General features: G+C 46.1%; 1 protein-coding gene across 5 annotated transcripts in view; it reads right to left on the bottom strand.

The window, feature by feature from the left end:
- LOC129711122 (CUGBP Elav-like family member 4) overlaps positions 1–19,521 on the bottom strand; it is a 413,711-nt gene that overhangs the window by 144,880 nt on the left and 249,310 nt on the right. For all 5 annotated transcript variants that reach the window (XM_055658536.1, XM_055658535.1, XM_055658537.1 and 2 more), the window contains exon 3: positions 16,933–16,981. In XM_055658536.1, coding sequence (XP_055514511.1) covers positions 16,933–16,981 — 49 coding nt within the window. The remainder of the gene's footprint in view (positions 1–16,932; positions 16,982–19,521) is intronic.

The raw sequence follows: 19,521 nt of genomic DNA, 5'->3' as shown, positions 1-19,521 counted from the left end.
GTGGACAAGAGGGAGTGCCCGACCGTGGTGTGTGAGACTCATCCTTGATTATGCTGGTGCTTCTTGTGTCTCGGTAGACGTAACAATAATACCAATAGCACCTTGACTGCAGTTCACGAAGGTGGCTCACAACTAAATGTGAGATGAGTAACAAGGGAATGGATTCCAAGGATGAAAGAAAGTTGCTTGGAATTCATTCCTGGCAATGCTGTTTCCCTTCATTCTAACGGTGGGGCCAATTTTAATTGCAGTTGAGTTAGCGGTACTTACTAAAGGTAACAACTTGTCACGATACAGCTTCTCTACTACAGCAAAACATCCCGAGATGCTCTACTATGACAAGATCTGATACCGAACTGCACAGGACTGATATCGAGCTTGTTGGAAGATTAAACAGAGAAAGGGAATCTGTGTGGAATAGATTCATCGCAATTAAATTCAGCAATTCCAACCCCTTGGATGAAATGCACCCTTCAGTTGAATAGTCCATCGACACTCGGTTTTGTTCTGAATAATAAAACTAAAATACTGGCGGCATTTATGTAACCAATTTTCCTGCATGTTTGGCACATTTGGGAGAGGGGAGAGTGGGAGGAATTGAAAATAGAGGAGCAATCTGAATTAATAAGATCCATTTTCCTTTTACAAAAGGAAATGAGTATTCCCAGTCCTTTTTTTATGTCTATCAGCAGCAGGTAATCTCTGAGCAATATCTTCTGGCAAAGAGCTTCGGTTAGTAATCTCCCTCGGGCATTAATGTCACGCACAAGAAAAACAGCCCATTTTAAAACTTGTTTTTCACAAAGCAGACAAGGCAACGAGAGCAAATTTGTGCAAAGAATTAGATGCAACGGCAGCAACAACACTCCAGGCTGTGGGCAGGGAGCAAGGGGATGGGACTGACTGGGAGCTAGCATTGTCTCGATGGGCCAAACAGACTTGTGCGCCATAACGGTTCAATGGTTTTTGCTGATTCTGCTATGCAAACACGCAATCATTGGAAGGAAAGGAAAAACTGACACCTGGATTCAGGGCTGAAGAGCAATAATTCAGGAAAAGAGGATCAACACAAAAAGCTGGAGTAACTCAGTGGAACAGGCAGCGTCTCTGAAGAGAGTTTCCGGTCGAGCCCTCCCTTCAGTCTGATAGTCACGGGAAAGGGAAACGAAAGATATAGACGATGATGTGCAGAGACAAAGAACAATGTATTGAAGATATACAAAGAACTAACGATGATAAAGGAAACTGGCCATTGTTAGCTGTTTGCTGGGTGTGAACGAGAAGCTGGTGTGACTTGGGTGGGGGAGTAATGGAGAGAGAGGGAATGCATGGGTTACTTGAAGTTAGAAAAATTAATATTCATACCACTGGGTTGTAAACTGCCCAAGCAAAATATGAGATTTTGTTACTCCAATTTGCGTATGGCCTCACTCTGACAATGGAGGAGGCCCAGGACAGAAAGGTCAGCGTGGGAATGGGAAGGAAAATGAAAGTGTTTAGCAACCGGGAGATCAGGTAGGTCGAGGCGGACTGAAATTTAGTTAATTGGGTGGTAGTTTCTCGCACGGTATCTCGGAAAATTAGGGTTGAAATGTCCACCCAGGGTGTGGTCCATATCATGTGATTAACCATTGCAGAGGGAGGGTGGAGGCGGAGGGGTCAGAAAGGCGGAGCAAAGGACAAAAAGAAGGGCTGAAGAGCAATAATTCAGGAAAAGAGGATAGATACAAAAAGCTGGAGCAACTCAGCGGGACAGGCAGCGTCTCTGGAGAGAAGGAATGGGTGGTGTTTCGGGTCGAGACCCTTCTTCAGACTGAAAGCCACGGGAAAAGGAAACAAGAGATATGTATAGATATGTATAGATGTGTATAGAGAGAGAAACAATGATGGAGAGAGAGATATAGAACAAGGATTTGCAGGTCGTAAATTCAATTCACTGGCTAACTTGAAGGGATAGTGAGTCAGTGAGGAGAGGGGGTGATGACCAAGGAGGATGTGTTAATAGGGGTGACCCATTGGAGTTATTGGTGGATGGAGGGTGGTTGGGCTTGTGCCTATGATGATGTTACAGAGACAGACAGCAATGAATATAGTAGGTTGAGTCAGATATGAGCCAAAAGCCGGCAGATGGGACTAGTTTAGATGGGGCAATTTGGTCGGCGTGGGGAAGTTGGGTCAAAGGGCCTGTTTCCATGCTGTTTGACTCTATGGAGGAATAAGGGCACAGCTGGTAGAGCCATTGCCACATGGCACCACAGGCCTGGGCTCGATCTCGATCTCAAGTGCTGTCTGTGTGTGGATTTTGCACGTTCTCCCTGAGATCGTGTGGGTTTCCTCCGGGTGCTCCGATCTCCTCCCACCCCTGGTTTGTAGGCTAAATGGCCTCCGTAAATTGCCCCAAGTGTGCAGGGAGTGGATGAGAAATTCGGATAACATAGAACTCGTGTGAATGGATGATGGATGGCCAGCTTGGATTCGGTGGGCTGAAGGGCCTGTGTCAATGTTGTATCTTTAAACTCCAAACTCTGATTTGTATTTGAAGAGATGAAAAGATGAGAGATGAGATATATCAGCCACCAGGAGAGGTTGGACAGACTTGGATTGTTTCCTTTGGAAGGCCGGAGGTTGAGGGATGACCTGGTAACAGTACATAGAATTATGTGAGACATGGACAGGGTCGACAAACAGAACCTTTTACCTAGCGTGGAAATGCCAAATACTAGAGGGCATAACGTTAAGGTGAGAGGGGCAAGTATTCCACACGACGGGTGGTAGGTGCCTGGCACATGCTGCTGGGGGTGGTGTTGTACATACAGGCCCGGGTTCGATCTTGATCTTGGGTGCTGCCTGTGTGGTGTTTGCACGTTTTCCCTGTGGCCGTGTGGGTTTTAACCGGTTGCTCCGGCTTCCTCCCACATTCCAAAGACTTGTTTGCAGGTTAATTGGCCTCTGTAAAAATTGCTCCGAGTGTGTAGTGTAGTGTATCGTTGCTCAGCCTGTATCTCTGAACAAAAAACTAAACTAAACTAAAAACTGAATGAAACACTCTATCACAATGCTGCAAGATAAGGTCTGAGCCACAGATTTACTTTTATTGTCTTTCCACAGGCTGGATAGCACGCAGCAAAAAGCTTTTCACTGCACCTCGGCAATAAACTAAGCTCAAGCAGTACCCCAAAGCCTTGAGTAACAACAGGCCCAGTAATTCCACGTCCGGGCCACAAGGTGGAATACTGGGCATTGTAGAGGGAAAGGGAGCAGGGCCCTGCCAACTAATAAGGCGCATTTGCCTTTTATGGAGCGTTGCTGGAAGCACGACGTGTTTCCTATGCTATCTACAGTATTCCTGAAATGTAAACATTTACAAGGTTGGCAGAGACACAATTTTTCCCGAATCCCACCGTTAAATCAGCAGTCTCTGAAGAAGGATCCCGACCCGAAACATCACTTAACCATGTTCTATAGAGAATGCTGCCTGTCCTGCTGAGTTACTCCAGCACTCTGTGAAACGTCACCTATCCGTGTCCTCCAGTGATGCTGCCTGTCCTGCTGAGTTACTCCAGCACTCTGTGAAACGTCACCTATCCGTGTCCTCCAGTGATGCTGCCTGTCCTGCTGAGTTACTCCAGCACTAAGCGTCTTTGATTGGTGTAAAAAAGTACTTGATAATAGACGATAGACAATAGGTGCAGGAGTAGGTCATTCGGTCCTTCAAGCCAGCACCGCCATTCAATGTGATCATGGCTGATCATCCCCAATCAGTACCCTGTTCCTGCCTTTTCCCCATATCCCCTGACTCCGCTATTTTTAAGAGCCCTATCTAGCTCTCTCTTGAAAGCATCCAGGGAACCTGCCTCCACCCTCTGATGCAGAGAATTCCACACCCTCTGAGGCAGAGAATTCCACAGACTCACCACTCTCTGTGAAAAAGTGTTTCCTCGTTTCCATTCAAATTGGCTTACTCCTTATTCTTACTGATGATTTGCATCGACTTGTATCGTGCTGACTTGTTTCTGCTGACTGGATAGCACGCGACAAAAGCTTTTCACGTCACCGCGGTACACGTGACAATAAACTGAACTGAAATGAAAACAAATCCTTACTTGGCACATGTTGTTTGATACCATTCTGGTTAATCACAGTGAGATATTTGACCAGATCAAAGGTACTAAAGTGAAATAACAATCAAAGATTTAGGTCAGGCAGCATCTGCGGAGTGAGAAGCAGAGTCAACATTTCAGCTTGTAAACCTTTCATCAGAAGCTGTGAATGTGGTTGCTGCTAATTGTTTGCTTTGTGTCTTTGCCCGTCTCTGACTGAAGAACACACTACATAAGAACTTTGAACTTGAAGGATGCAAGTGTCGTCAGATATGTGGCCACTCTTGCGTTCCGCCTCAGTGTCATCTAATTTTTTTTAACTCTCTTGCACTTAGGTATTATGGTGCTTATGTATGGTAAGTTTTTTACAGAACTGTTGGAAAAAAAGCGATTACACTGTACCTAGAAACATATTTGTGGAAGGACATTCTTGCTATTGAGGGAGTGCAGCGTAGGTTTACAAGGTTAATTCCCAGGATGGCGGGACTGTCATATGCTGAGAGAATGGAACAGCTGGGCTTGTACACTCTGGAGTTTAGAAGGATGAGAGGGAATCTTATTGAAACATATAAGATTGCTAAGGGTTTGGACACGCTGGAGGCAGGAAACATGTTCCCGATGTTGGGGGAGTCCAGAACCACGGGCCACAGTTTAAGAATAAGGAGTAAGCCATTTAGAACGGAGACTCACAGAGAGTGGTGAGTGTGGAATTCTCTGCCTCAGAGGGTGGTGGAGGCAGGTTCTTTCACGAGAGAGCTAGATAGGGCACTTAAAAACAGCGGAATCAGGGGATATGGGGAAAAGGCAGGAACGGGGTACTGATTTGGGATGATCAGCCATGATCACAGTGAATGGCTGTGCTGGCTCGAAGGGCCAAATGGCCTACCCCTGCACCTATTGTCTATTGTCTATATAGTATAGTACCGTACTGAAGTACTGAACCGTACTTCACTGTTCCAAGGTACATCTGACTGTAAAGTACCATTGAACCATTGAGACTGGGGGAACTCAGCAGGCAGGTCAGGCAGCATCTGTGGAATGGAGAGGACCAACATCCAAAGTAGCGTCTGTCCATTTCCATCCACAGATGTAGCCTGACCCTCAGATGTTGCCTGATCTTAGGTCTAAGCTGAAGGGGAAAAGATTTAATAGGAATCGGAGAGGTAACTTTTTCACACAAAGGGCGGTGGGCGCATGGAACAAGCTGCCGGAGGAGGTAGTTGAGGCTGGGACTATCACTACATTTAAGAAGCGGTTAGACAGGTACATGGATAGGACAGGTTTGGAGGGATACGGACCAAATGCTGGCAGGTGGGACTAGTGTAGCTGGGACATGTTGGTCGGCTGGGGGCAAGTTGGGCCGAAGGGCCTGTTGCCACACTGTATCATTATGACCCACTGAGTTACTCCAGTAGTCTTTATATTTGCTCAAGATTCTGCAGACTGCAGTCTCTTGAGTCTGTAGTCTCTTGTTCAAGAAGGAACTGCAGATGCTGGAAAATCGAAGGTGGACAAAATTGCTGGAGCAACTCAGCGGGTGCTGCCGCACCCGCTGAGTTGCTCCAGCAATTTTGTCCACCTTCTGTAGTCTCTTGAACCTCTGACTAGAAGCCCTGATTAAAAAAAAGTGCATCAGTTCTACTTGTCTGCGTCCTCCTCATCTTTATACATTGACTGAGCTAATCTCTGTGCTTACTCTACCCATTATATTTTAGGTTTAAGTTTATGTTAAGGTTTATTATTGTCATGTGTACTGAGGTACACTCAAAGTCCATCTTTGCTTTAAACCAGCATCTGCAGTTCCTTCCTACACATACAGTCAAAGGGCACTGTTTTGCATGCTGTGACAATCAGATAATACTATACTTAAATACTGTACATAAATCTAATCATGTCAAACGCAAATACAATGGCTAAAGCACACAGTGCAGGGGGGGGGGGGGGGGGGGGGGGGGGGGGGGGGGGGGGGAAAGTGTGAGCAGATTTGATATTGTAAAGAAAGTGGATAGATTTGGGAGTGTATTCAGACCAAAGCTATTCCCTATAGGACCAGAGGACCTGAAAATGCTTGACAAAAGGCTTGGTGGACAAACTATTTAATGCAGATACTAAATATAGAAACATAGAACGAAGGTTCAGGAGTGGGCCATTCGGTCCTTCTAGCCAGCACCGTCATTCAATATGATCATGGCTGATCATCCAAAATCAGTACCCCGTTCCGGCTTTTTCCCCATATCCCTTCCAGAGATTCCGTTGGCCCTTCAGATCCAACTCTCTCTTGAAAACATCCAGTGAATTGGCTTCCACTGCCTTCTGTGGCAGAGAATTCCACAGATTCACAACTCTCTGGGTGAAAAAGTTTTTCCTCATCTCAGTCCTAAATTGCCGACCCCCTAATTCTTAACGGGTAGTTAGTGAAGTGGGAGACACGTAAGGCATTGAAAGTGATAGATGGAGATCATTGGTAGACAAAAATGCTGGAGGAACTCAGCGGGTGAGGCAGCATCTATGGAGCGAAGGAATCGGTGACGATTCGGGTCGAGACCTTCTTCAGACCATTTGTTGTTTTCAATGCGACACTGCAACAACACTGCAGTTAATGGAGGTGTTGACTCATAAATCCAGCAATCCAGGTTCAATCCTCACCTCCGGTAGATTGTGTGTGTGTGTGTGTGTGTGTGTGTGTGTGTGTGTGTGTGTGTGTGTGTGTGTGTGTGTGTGTGTGTGTGTGTGTGTGTGTGTGTGTGTGTGTGTGTGTGTGTGTGTGTGTGTGTGTGTGTGTGTGTGTGTGTGTGTGTGTGTGTGTGTAATGTGTGTGAGTGAATGTGTGTGTGTGCGTGTGTGTCTGTGTGAGTGTGTTTGTGTGTTAAGGTGTTAATGTGTGAGTGTGTGTAAGTGTGTGTGTGTGTGTGTGTGTGAGTTTGAGTGCATGTGTCTGTGTGTATGTGTGTGTGTCTGTGTGAGTGTGTACGTGTGTGTGTGAGTGAGTGTGTGCGTCTGTGAGTGTGTGCGTGTGCGTGTGAGTGTGTACGTGTGTGTGAGTGTGTGTGAGTCTGTGTGTGTGTGTGTGTGTGTGTGTGAGTGTTTGCGTGTGTGAGTGAGTGTGTGTGTGTGTGGGTGTGTGTTTGAGTGTGTGTGTGTGTGTGCTTGTGTGTGTGCGTGTGTGTGTGAGTGAGTGTGTGTATCTGTGTGTGCGTGTGTGTTTGTGTGAGTGTGTGTGTGCGTGTGAGTGTGTACGTGTGTGTGGGTGAGTGAGTGTGTTTGCGTGTGTGCGTGTGAGTGTGTACGTGTGTGTGAGTGTGTGTGAGTGAGTGAGTGTGTGCATATGTGTCTGTAATTTGCACCTTCTCCCCTCTGACCATGTGGGTTTCCTTCTGGAGCTCTTGTTGCATCCTACATCCCAAAGACAAGTAGGTTGGCAGCTCACATGACCAGGGCATATTGCTCCTAATGTATCGGTGAGTTATAGAATCTGGGGGAGTTGAGGGGAATGTAGAGAGAACTAAATTGGGATGAATGTAAATGGGTGCTTGACAATCAGTGGCTGCCGCCAGAGACCCAGGTTTGATCCTGACTGTGGGTGCTGTCTGTATGGAGTTTGTATGTTCTCCCTGTGACCCCGTGGGTTTTTCCCCAGGTGCTTCGGTTTCCTCCCACACTCCAAAGATGTACAGGATTATAGGTAAAGATGTTAAATTGTTCATAGTTTAGTTTAGAGATACAGCGCGTAAACAGGCCCTTCGGCCCACCGTGTTCACACCGACCATCCTTCCCCGCACATTAACACACACTAGGGACAATTTAAGATTCAAGATTCAAGAGTTCATTGTCATGTGTCCCTGATAGGACAATGAAATTCTTGCTTTGCTTCAGCACAACAGAACATAGTAGGCACGACTACAGAACAGATCAGTGTGTCCATTTACACTTATACCAAGCCAATTTACCTACACACCTGTACGTCTTTGGACATGTGTAGGATAGTGCTAGTGCGTGGGGATCGCTGGTTGGCACAGACGCGATGGGCCAAAGGGCCTGTTTCTGCGCTGCATCTCTCAACTAAAAACTAAGCTAAACTTGCAAGGCTACATGGAAAGAGACGGCATGCACTCGATGGGACGAATGGCTCTTTACTGCTCAGCAACCATTCTGTTAAATCATGACGTTAGCTGTGCAGAGCAGTGGATTAGTACTTTGCCCTTTAGTCCCTGGATCTAGGCTCGAGTCCAGCTCAGCCTGACAGCTCGATGATATCTTCTCACTGTGCCAGCTGTTATCTGCAGCGCGCTGGGTCACTTTCAACAAGGTCTCGGAGGTAGCAGGCAGCACTGCTCACGATTCTCACCCCACTCGCCAAAGGTGGCTGTCGCTGTTACCCAAAACCACGGCTATTTTAAAGTAGGTCGATACTTGTATAGGGAGAACCGAGTGAAAACAACCTAACGTGTATCGGAGACACAAGGAACTGCAGGTTACAAAAAGAGGCACAAAGTGCTGGAGTAACTCAGTGGGCCAGGCAGGACCACTGGAGAACATGCTGTCAATGGTGCGTGGCCTTTCTACACTGTCAAAATAAAAATGACAGAGTACTGTAATAACTCAGAGGGTCAGGCTGCATCACGGGAGAATGTGAATACGTGACATTTCGGGTCGGGACCATTCTTCAGACATGTATCGGTATTTGCAAGATGGTGTCTCCGATGAACAGCTTGTTACGTTGGACATACTGATAGCTTTAAGATGAGAGGGGGAACGTTTAAAGGAGATGTGGAGAGCAAGTTGTTTTTGCACAGAGGGTGGAGAGTGGATTGCATCTCCAGGGGTTGAGGGTGGAGGCAGATGTGATAGTTGCATTTAAGAGACTTTTGGATAGGCACATGGATATGCAGGGCATGGAGTGATATGCCGTGCATGCAGGCAGTTAAAAGTTAGACACAAAATGCTGGAGTAACACAGCAAGACAGGCAGCATCTCGGCAAAGGGGTGGGTGACGTTTCGGATCGAGACCCTTCTACAGAACCGAAAAAAGTCTCCCACTCCTTCTTTCCAGAGATGCTGCTAGTTCCACTGAGTTACTCGGACATTTTTTGTCCATCTTCGGTTTAAATTGGGCATCTGCAGTTCCCTCTTACACAGTTAAGAGTTCGTCTTGGCATCGTGGTCGGCAAAGACAATGTGGGCAGAAGAGCCTATTCTATGCTCTATGTAGAATCTCACTTAGGAGAACCTCAAGGGTGACGATGAGGGAAGTGGATAGATCAGATGGTCGGCAGAAGAGGAGTTTGTGGGTAAAGGCCAAATTACTGGAGCAAACTAGGACAAGAATCTCCTCGAAAAATCCAAAGGTGATGTTGGGTGAATAATCCATACACCGTATTCTTGTGGTGAGCACAAACCACATACTCAGGTCAAATTTCACAACACAATACGAACCCATTCATCCCAGCTGGAACCACGCTGGTGATTATGTTTCATTACTGACGCAAGCTCAAAGAAAAGTTACGATATAAATATACTCAAAGTGGATAAAATACCGACCCAAAAAAATATTTAGAGACACAAGGAACTGCAGATGCTGGAATCTTGAACACAGAGTGCTGGAGGAACTCAATGGGACAGACAGGGAGTAATCAGACAACATTTAGATCAGGAATCAGTTGCTCATCATCTCGAGTCCCCACCATTTTTTTTCCCTCTCTCTTTTCCATTGTTTTCTGCAATTCCTCCTCCATTGCCGCTCTCCCTCTTTGTTCCCCACCTCCCTCTCTCTCTCTCACTCCCTTTCCTCCTCTTCCTCCTTCCCTTTCTTGCCCTTTCCCTTCCACAGTTCACACTCTCTCTTGCTTGTTCACTCTCTTCCTCTTTCTCTGCCCTCCTTACCCTCACCTTCTTTCACTCTCTATCCATCCCCTCACTCTCTATCCCCCCCCCCCCCCCTCCCCCCCTATATTATAGAGGTGTATATGTTAATGAAAAGAATAGATCAGGGCAATGTACGGAATATTTTACCCAGGGTAGAGGAATCAAAAATCCGACAGGTTTAAGGTGAGGGGGGAGAGATTTAATAGGAACCTGAGGGGCAACATTTTCCTACAAATGGGGGTAGGTATATGGAATAAGTTGGCAGAGGAGGTAGTTGAATAAGGCTCTATCAGAAAGTATTTGTTAAAAATGTGGACAGGTATATGGATAGGATAGGGATGTGGGCTAAACACAGGCAGGTGGGCCTAGTGTGGTTGGGGCATGTTGGTTGGCATTGGAAAGTTGGGCCGAAGGGCCTGTTTCCACACTGTAGGACCCTCATAGCACCATTCAGATGCTCCCACCGTTGACTTGCTGCCACCCCTTGATGCCACCCACAGTATAACGTTAGAAATGTTAGGCCTTTCAGAAAAACAAGCACAAAAACGAAAAAACAACAAGGTGAGTGAGTACAGCCCGAAACACTTCTCCACATTGTAATTCCTGTTTTGCATGCACGAGGAGAGAGAGCTGGCTGCTTGTTTCGATATAAAAGCAGTCTAGTGTAGCCGAAGCCTCTCTGGAACAAGACACAGGGAAATCTCTATCAGTTTTAAGATATAAAGCCTTTGCTGTAGACCCCAAGCTGTCTGCGCTCAAGCTGTGTTTGCCTGCCTCAACTTCACAAAGGAAAATAAAACTAATTTACTCCATCCTCCTGGGCTTTCAACAACAATAAATCATCTCACTGCTCAAAGGCTATGGGATTAGAAAGAGGTGGGGAAACAGTATCCCTACAGTCCCACAGCTGGAACAAGGCAGATGCAGGTGATTCTGTCCCATCAAACAGTGGCGGCTAGGTGAGGCTTTGTAAAGAGGACCGCTCCCTGGATTTGGCAAGGTCAATTCGAAAAAGATCACACCTGATTCCATCCCTTGCTCTCCCGCGTCTGAGCAGCACTCGCTGGCTTTTATCCATTCCTAATTTATAGCTCGTAACTGCGACCGCACAACGCACAGCACAGCTGCGCAACCAAACACGCTGCTGCTTGTCAAGATAAGTGCAAATTGTCATCTCAGTTCCGAAAGAGGGGGGGGAGAAAAATCTTTGTAGTTTCCCTGCTGTGTTCCACATCGGCTTTTCTGCATTTCTGCAGTGGCTTTACAGAACACAGGCTGCCCCCTGTGTTAAAGGACTGTTCGGGATTATGGAAATTCAGCACTTCTGAATTCGCAAATCACCACACACACTACTTTGAGACACAGCATAATATTGACTCTCATGGAATGTTTGTGCTGAACGTGATGTCGAGTTAAACTGATCTCGTCTGCCTGCACATGGTCCATATCCCACTGTTTCCTGCGTTTCATAGGTCCATAAAGTTATAGGAGCAGAATTAGTCCATTCGGCCCATCAAATCTACTCTGGCATTCAATCATGGCTGATCTATCTTTCCATTTCCATGTGCACATCTGAAAGCCTGTGAACACCACGATCCACCACTACCCCCTACAATGCGTTCACAGGCACCACCACTCACTGTGTCAAACATTTGCTCCACACATCACCATTAAACTTCCTCCCTCTCACCTGAAAACTACGCCCTCTAGTGTTGGTCATTGCCACACAGGGAAAAAGGTTCTGAATGTCTACCATAGCTATGCCTCTCATAATTTGATATACTTCTTTCAAGTCTCCCCCCATCAACCAGCGACGTTCCAGAGAAATAGAGATAGACAAAAGGTTGTATTTCAATAAAGTCAATAAATTAACAGCAAATGACATATTTTTGCCACTTACATGGAGGTGACTTGGCTTTGCATGACAGAAATTGTGATCTGCTCCATTTTCTAGGAAGGCAAGTAACCCCCCTAGCAGCGTGAAACCTGGCCAGCGCAGTGGCGAGCTGGTAGAGCTGCTATCTCACAGCGCCAGAAACATGGAGTCAAGCCTCACCTCGGCTGCTGTCTGTGTGGAGTTTGCACGTTCTCCCTGTGACCGTGCAAGGTTTGCACCCACACCCCTATAGACCAGTTGGCCTTTATCGATTGCCCCTAGCGTGTAGGGAGAGGATGCGTGTGTGAATGGGCTCTCATGCTGTGAGGCAGCAGCTCCACCCGATGCACCCATATGCTGCCGTCAAGGTAGCAAGGCAAGAATTGAGACCCAACCTGTTATAACTGCACAATGAACTGCAGGTGCGGGTTTACAGAAAAATACACAAAGTGCTGGAGGAGCTCTGTGGGTCAGGCAACATCTCCAGAGATGACCTTACGGGTCGGGACCCCTCTTCAGAGTCTGAAGAACGGCCCCGACCCGAAACGTTACCTATCCACGTTATAACTCCTGGTTCAGTAATGCACCTATTTGTTTGTTTCTAATCAGGATGATTAACCAACCGCATCCCACTCAGATTAGACATCAGTAAAAATGAACACAGTGACTGCCTTTTATATTCTCGCCATCTTCCTTCTTTCCATGGCAACCACGCTCCATACTCTGCCCACTGCCCTGTCCAGTGATGTACCTCAAAACACAGCATAGCAATGGCACCAAACTAGCAAAGGTTTTCAATGGTGCTCACAAGAATCTGGCATTTTGAGGTTGTCACTTTATCAGAGAAGTACTATATTAGTTGAATTCTGAGTATTATTAGACCAAAAGTCCAAATCCACAGAGATCCTTGTTAACAAACTTTGCAATGTCTGCAGCAGTTTGTACATTCTCTTATTGATTTTCAGAGATTAATTCATCGCTCAAAATAAAACACACTTTGGGAGGAATTTGTCTTTGGTTGTTGGTTGGCAGTGCTAAATCATAGAAACATAGAAAATAGGTGCAGGAGGAGGCCATTCGGCCCTTCGAGCCAGCACCACCATTCATTGTGACCATGGCTGACCGTCCCCTATCAATAACCTGTGCCTGCCTTCTCCCCATATCCCTTGACTTCACTAGCCACTAGAGCTCTATCTAACTCTCTCTCAAATCCATCCAGTGACTTGGCCTCCACTGCCCTCTGTGGCAGGGAATTACATAAATTCACAACTCTCTGGGTGTAAAAAATTGGTCTAACCTCAGTCTTAAATGACCTCCCCTTTATTCTAAAACAGTAAGGAAGTACTGGCCACCAGAGTTATTTGACTCCCAGCACTGAGTTCCACTGACTTCAATTGCATTGATTCATAAGTCCATACGTTCCAGGAGAAAAACTGCCATTCAATCATGGTTGATCTATCTTTCCCTCTTAACACCATGCTTCTGCCTTCTCCCCATAACCCCTGACACCCAACCAATCAAGATTTGCAAGGGAAGTGACAGTGTTTCAATGTAGCCCTTATGAAGCAATCATCACTCCCAACCTGGGAGGTCAAACAAGGGCGGGATCTACAACAGTAAAATGGTAGGCCTCTGGGTAGTGTTGTAGAGCAGAGGGATCTAGTACAAGAGCATAATTCCATGAAGGTGCGTCGCAGGTAGATAAGGTGGACAAAAAGGCTTTTGGCACATTAGCCTTCATCAGCCAAAGTAGTGAGTATAAAAGTTGGGAGGTCATATTGTAGTTGTATACGTTTTTATACAACACTTCCTCTTCCTATCTTCCTCTCTCTCTCTCTCTTTTTTTCTCTCTCTCTCTCTCTCTCTCTCTATCTGACTGTCCCTCTATCTGACCATCTCTCTCTTACCCACCCCCCTCTCTCTCGCTCTCTCATCAGGAGAGGGCACCTTTAAATGGGGGATTTAGGGGAGGGCACCTTTAAATGGGGGATTTAGGGGAGGGCACCTTTAAATGGGGGATTTAGGGGAGGGCACCTTTAAATGAGGGATTTAGGGGAGGGCACCTTTAAATGAGGGATTTAGGGGAGGGCACCTTTAAATGGGGGATTTAGGGGAGGGCACCTTTAAATGGGGGATTTAGGGGAGGGCACCTTTAAATGGGGGGATTTAGGGGAGGGCACCTTTAAATGGCAGAATATGGAGAGGACAAACGAGGAAGGGTCTCGACCTGTAACGTCACCCATTCCTTCTCTCCAGAGATGCTGCCAGACACACTGTTACTCCAGCATTTTGTGTCTACCATAGACTTGGTGGCATTGGTTATGTATTTTTTCACTGTTATTGTTTATTTGTTTTCGTGTTTGTATGTATGTGTCTATATATACACATATATATATACACACAATCCGTGAATTGTCACCTTGTCGTGGTGGAGAAGCTTGTGTGGTCCTGAGATTCTGAGAGCAATGCCGTCTGGAGCTATGCTGACAAAGAGCAATCCAACCAAGACCTCAACGGTGGAACAGGTGGAGGGTAATGGCTGACTTTAGTGGAGCGTCACAATGGCAGGGAGGGCGGATGAAAGGCTGCAGCAGGAAAAAGCCACTGGTCGTCTAAGACTCCATGCCTCTGGTTTCTGACCCAGATCTGTCAAGGACTGTGTGGTGGCTGTCTGTGCACCAGTCTCCCCACGTTAAACAAAGTCACGCACAGGCATCCTCCATGGGAGAACAGTCATACTCATTCGAGTGACCGCCGCCGATGATGATAAGACATTGGTGAGGCCACATTCAGAGTATTGTGTTCAGTTCTGGGCACTGTATTATAGGAAAGATGTTGCAAGCTGGAAAATGTAAAGAGAAGATTTACGGGGAAGTTGCCAGGACGAGAAGGTCTGAGCTACAGGCAGAGGTTGAGTAGGCTGGGATTTTTCACACAAGTAACTTTTCACACTGGTAACTTTTTCACACAAAGGGTGGTTGGTGGGTGTATGGAACAAGTAACCAGAGGAGGTCGTTGAGGCAACATTTAAAAAACAGGTACATGGATAGGACAGTTTGGAAGGATATGGACCAAATGCTGGCAGGTGGGACTAGTGCAGCTGGGACATGTTGGCCGGTGTGGGCAAGTTGGGCCGAAGGGCCTATTTCCACACTGTATCACTCCATGACTCTATGACTAACCATGCCCCTTACCCAAGCATAATGGTACTAAAACTAGTTTGAGCTTCCCAAAGATCACTGTGTATGGCCACATGGCCTCCTTCAATGCAGCTGGGTTAAACCTGCAACATCCCATGTATATCAGACTTAAATACCAGGAAGTGCAGATGTTACAAGAAGTAACACAAACAACAAGAAATAACAAGTGCTGGAGTAACTCAGCGGGGCAGGCAGCATCTCTGGAGAACATGGATGTTCTCAGGCTAAGCCCGAAGAAAACTCCCAACCAGAAATGTCACCTATCCATGTTCTCCAGAGATGCAGCCAGACCCGCTGCGTTACTCCAGGACTTTGTGTTCTGCTTTCACACCCGACCTAAACTGGACAGTGGAAGGAAAACTCAGCATGAGCCGTCAAAGAAAGAATTCTTGGGTCCATAAGGTGGAACCCGATCAGCAGCGCTATGGGGAAAGATCACGGAGTTTGTGGGATTAGTGAGTTACTTGATTGCTCCTTCAAAAAGACATCTTAAGGATAATGGCCTTATTCTGTGATTCTCCACCACCACTTACCGACTGCACTAAAATTTGCATTTGAATTCTACTTTCTGAAGAGGACCATATGCCAAAACCCTCCACAGAGGCACGGGGAAGCGACAGATTGAAACCTTAATATAAGTTTCATTTAAATTGATTATTAACTAAATATCAGCATTATATCGCAACAGTTCAAATGCTTCTTAAATGCAGTCACCACAGCTATATGTCACAACGGTACTTCCCCCATTAAATACAATGCTCCTTAATTGGTGTTCACTTCATTAAAACAGGTAATTCCTCCTCTGGGCTTCAGTGGGTTATAGAGTCATGGAGTCCTAGAGTCGTACAGCACGGAAACAGGCAGCGGGGTTTCTTCATTCTGAAGAAGGGTCTTGACCCTGAAACGTCACCCATTCCTTCTCTCCAGAGATGCTGCCTGTCCCGATGAGTTACTCCAGCTTTTTGTCTATCCCCAACTATGCTGGTATCAATTGCCTGTGGTTTGACCATATCCCTCCAATTCTTTCCTAGCTATGTACCTGTCCAAGTGTCTTTTAAACGCTATTATAGTGCTCGTCTCAACTATAGGAACATTGAAAATAGGTGTAGGAGGAGGCCATCTGGCCCTTCGAGCCAGCGCCGCCATTCATTGTGATCATGGCTGATCGTTCCCTATCAATAACCCGTGCCTGCCTTCTCCCCATATCCCTTGACTCCACTAGCCCCTAGAGCTCTATTTAACTCTTTATTAAATCCATCCAGTGATTTGGGCTCCACTGCCCTTTGTGATAAATTCACAACTCTCTGGGTGAAAAAGAAAAAGACCTCCCTTTTATTCTAAGACTGTGGCCCCTGGTTCTGGACTTGCCCAACATTGGGAACATGTTTCCTGTATCTAGCTTTTCCAGTCCTTTTAACATTTTATATGTTTCTATAAGATCCCCCTCATTCTTCTAAACTCCAGTAAATTCGAGGTCCTTGGAGCTGCTTGGTTGTGACACTTGCCCAATGGTCAATGAGGCCAAGAGGAGCAACCAACCTCTGAGAGAGCCTCTCTGCTCTCATTCCCCAGCAAGTAGCTAGACCTCTTGATTAGTGCGGGTGTCAGGGGATATGGGGAGAAGGGGTTGAGGGGGAGAGTTAGATCAGCAACGATTGAAAGGCAGAGTAGACCTGATGGGCTGAATGGCCTAATTCTGCTCCTATCACTTATGAATTTATGAACATGAGCCTCCAGAGAGGATGGCTTGAGCGTTAGCAAGATGTAAAAAGAGTTGCCAACAGTGAGAATATTTAAATCCACTCGATAAATACATTCAGTCATGACTGATTAAAATATCAAGAAAGTCCCATCACTGGTATCTCCAGATCGATAAAATATTAGTTACAACTACCTCCACGACTCTCGCTGTCCGCAGGCTTCACCTGAATGGGTCGATTCATCTGGAAGATAAGGAAAAGAAAGAAGAATTGGGGATTAGAGCCTATTGAAAGCAGTGTCTATAGCAAGTCATAAATCACAATGTCACTTCAAGGCACTGGCTGCACATTTCAAATCTTTGACAATGTCTTACATTGCAAAAAAATAATAATTATAATTCACGGTACTTGCTGCTGTGTGATATAGCAGACATTATCATTGCTACTGGAGGGGCCAAGAGTGGGAGAGATTTAAATGAGATTTGTATTGAGTTAATAAATGGTGTCCTCAAAGATCTATTGTCCGGGCAATTTTAATAAGCTTCTTCCTGGAACGGTGAGTAAGTGGCTCAACTCCTGGACACCTGGCACCAACTATTCACAACTCTACGGCCAGCCAAAGAGTGCTGCCCCCTGAGAAACTCGGGCTGCGTAAATCCAAGTGTCTGTCATCTTACATTAGACCAGCAATTTTGGGCGGCAAGGTGGCGCAGTGGGAGAGTTGCTGCCTTACAGCGCCAGAGACCCGGGTTCCATACTGACTATCAGTACGGAGTTTATACGTTCTCCCTGTGACCGCGTGGGTTTTCTCCAGATGCTCCGGTTCTCTCCCACACGCCAAAGACATACATGTTTTGTAGGTTTATTGGCTTCGGTAAAATTGTAAATTGCCTCTTAGTTTGTAGGATAGCGCTGGGATTGTAAATTGCCTCTAGTTTGTAGGATAGCGCTGGGGTTGATGGTGATCGTTGGTCCGAAGGGTATGTTTCTGCACTGTATCTCTAACGTCTAAAAGCATTGTCCCATTAGACCGCTGAGCCAGGATCTTTCCTGGTGATTGGGGAGTGCTTACTGACCTACCTAGACTCACAGATGACTGAGCATTCAACCTGTGCGGACTTTCCTTAAATCAGGATATCAGAGGGGGATGAGTGGGAATGTGGGGAGGGGAAGTTTGCTTCTTGATCATCTGTGAGATCCAACAAGGTGGAACTTCCATCAACCCTTCCATATCCGCCCAGGTGCTGGAGATGAACGACTAAGCACAGCAGGATCCCAGTGATATTCCAACATTGTGGAAGGAACCCACCCATGGCTAGATGGAGACAAAATGTAGAAGCAAAGAACTGTAGATGCTGGTACAGCATGGAAACAGGTCCATCAACCCGAGTCCACGTCAGCCATCAATCTCCCGTGCTATGCAATCCGACTTTCTCACCCACTCTCTACACACTAGGGGAAATTTTGTAGATGCCGGTTAACCTACAAAACAGCACATCCTTGGGATGTGGGTGGAAACCAGAGCACCCGGAGGAAACCCATACGGTCCCAGGGAGAACACAAGATTCAAGAGAGTTTATTGTCATGTGTCCCAGATAGTACAATGAAATTCTTGCTTTGCTTCAGCACAAAAGAATATGGTAGGCGTGAATACAGAATAGATCAGCGTGTCCATATACCATTATATAAACATATACACACATGAATAAATAAACAGATAAAGTGCAAATAAACAGATAATGGGCTATTAATGTGCAGAGTTTGAATTGGGTTTAATAACCTGATGGCTGTGGGGAAGCGGCTATTCCTGAACAAGGGGTCACAGTTTAAGGATAAGGGGGAAGTCTTTTAGGACCGAGATGAGAAAAAAAATTTTTCACACAGAGAGTGGTGAATCTCTGGAATTCTCTGCCACAGAAGGTAGTTGAGGCCAGTTCATTGGCTATATTTAAGAGGGAGTTAGATGTGGCCCTTGTGGCTAAAGGGATCAGGGGGTATGGAGAGAAGGCAGGTACGGGATACTGAGTTGGATGATCAGCCATGATCATATTGAATGGCGGTGCAGGCTCTGTTTCCACGTTGTATCACTATGACTCATGGAAACATTGGATCCCCATGAAGGACAGGAGGCCAATCAGCCCATCGTTCCTGTGCTCTCTGTCTAAATCTATTCAAATATTCCCACTCCCCACCCCTCCTCCCTTTGCTCTTTCCTCACAGTCTGTAATTTCTTTTCTTCTTCAATTATGTATTAAATTCCCTTCCAAAAGTTAATATTGAATCAGTTCCATCCAGCCTTTCAGGCAGTGTCTTCCGAATCACAACAACTCATGTGAAAATATATTTCCTCATGTCTGGTTATTTTGCCAATCAAATCTGTGTCCTCCGGTTACCATTCATTCTGCCAGTAGAAATGGCTTTTCCTACTTACTCAATCAAACCCCTTAATGACTTCAAACACTTTTATTAAACCTCCTCTGCTCCTAGGAGAACAATCCCACACTCCTCATATAAATGAAGTTCCATATCCCTGGTATCATTCGAGTAAATTCTCTTTTGCAGTTGCCTTTAAGGGCTGAATTTGAAATGAGTTTGATCACTCCACTGCCAAGGCAGCACAAATAAACCTTAATGGAATTCGGGGAAGGTAGGCTGGGGAGGAGAAAGGGGAAACAAATCTCTTGCCACAAAAATAGGGTAGCACAGTGGAGTAGCTGGTAAGAGCCACTGCCTCACAACGCCAGAGACCCAGGTTCAATCCAGTATGAAAAGACTGGACCATT

This window comes from Leucoraja erinacea, chromosome 29 (assembly GCF_028641065.1).
Source record: "Leucoraja erinacea ecotype New England chromosome 29, Leri_hhj_1, whole genome shotgun sequence".
NCBI classification, from domain to species: Eukaryota; Metazoa; Chordata; class Chondrichthyes; order Rajiformes; family Rajidae; genus Leucoraja; species Leucoraja erinaceus.
Note: the sequence above shows the minus strand (reverse complement) of the source record. Positions and strands in the feature narration are given on the sequence as shown.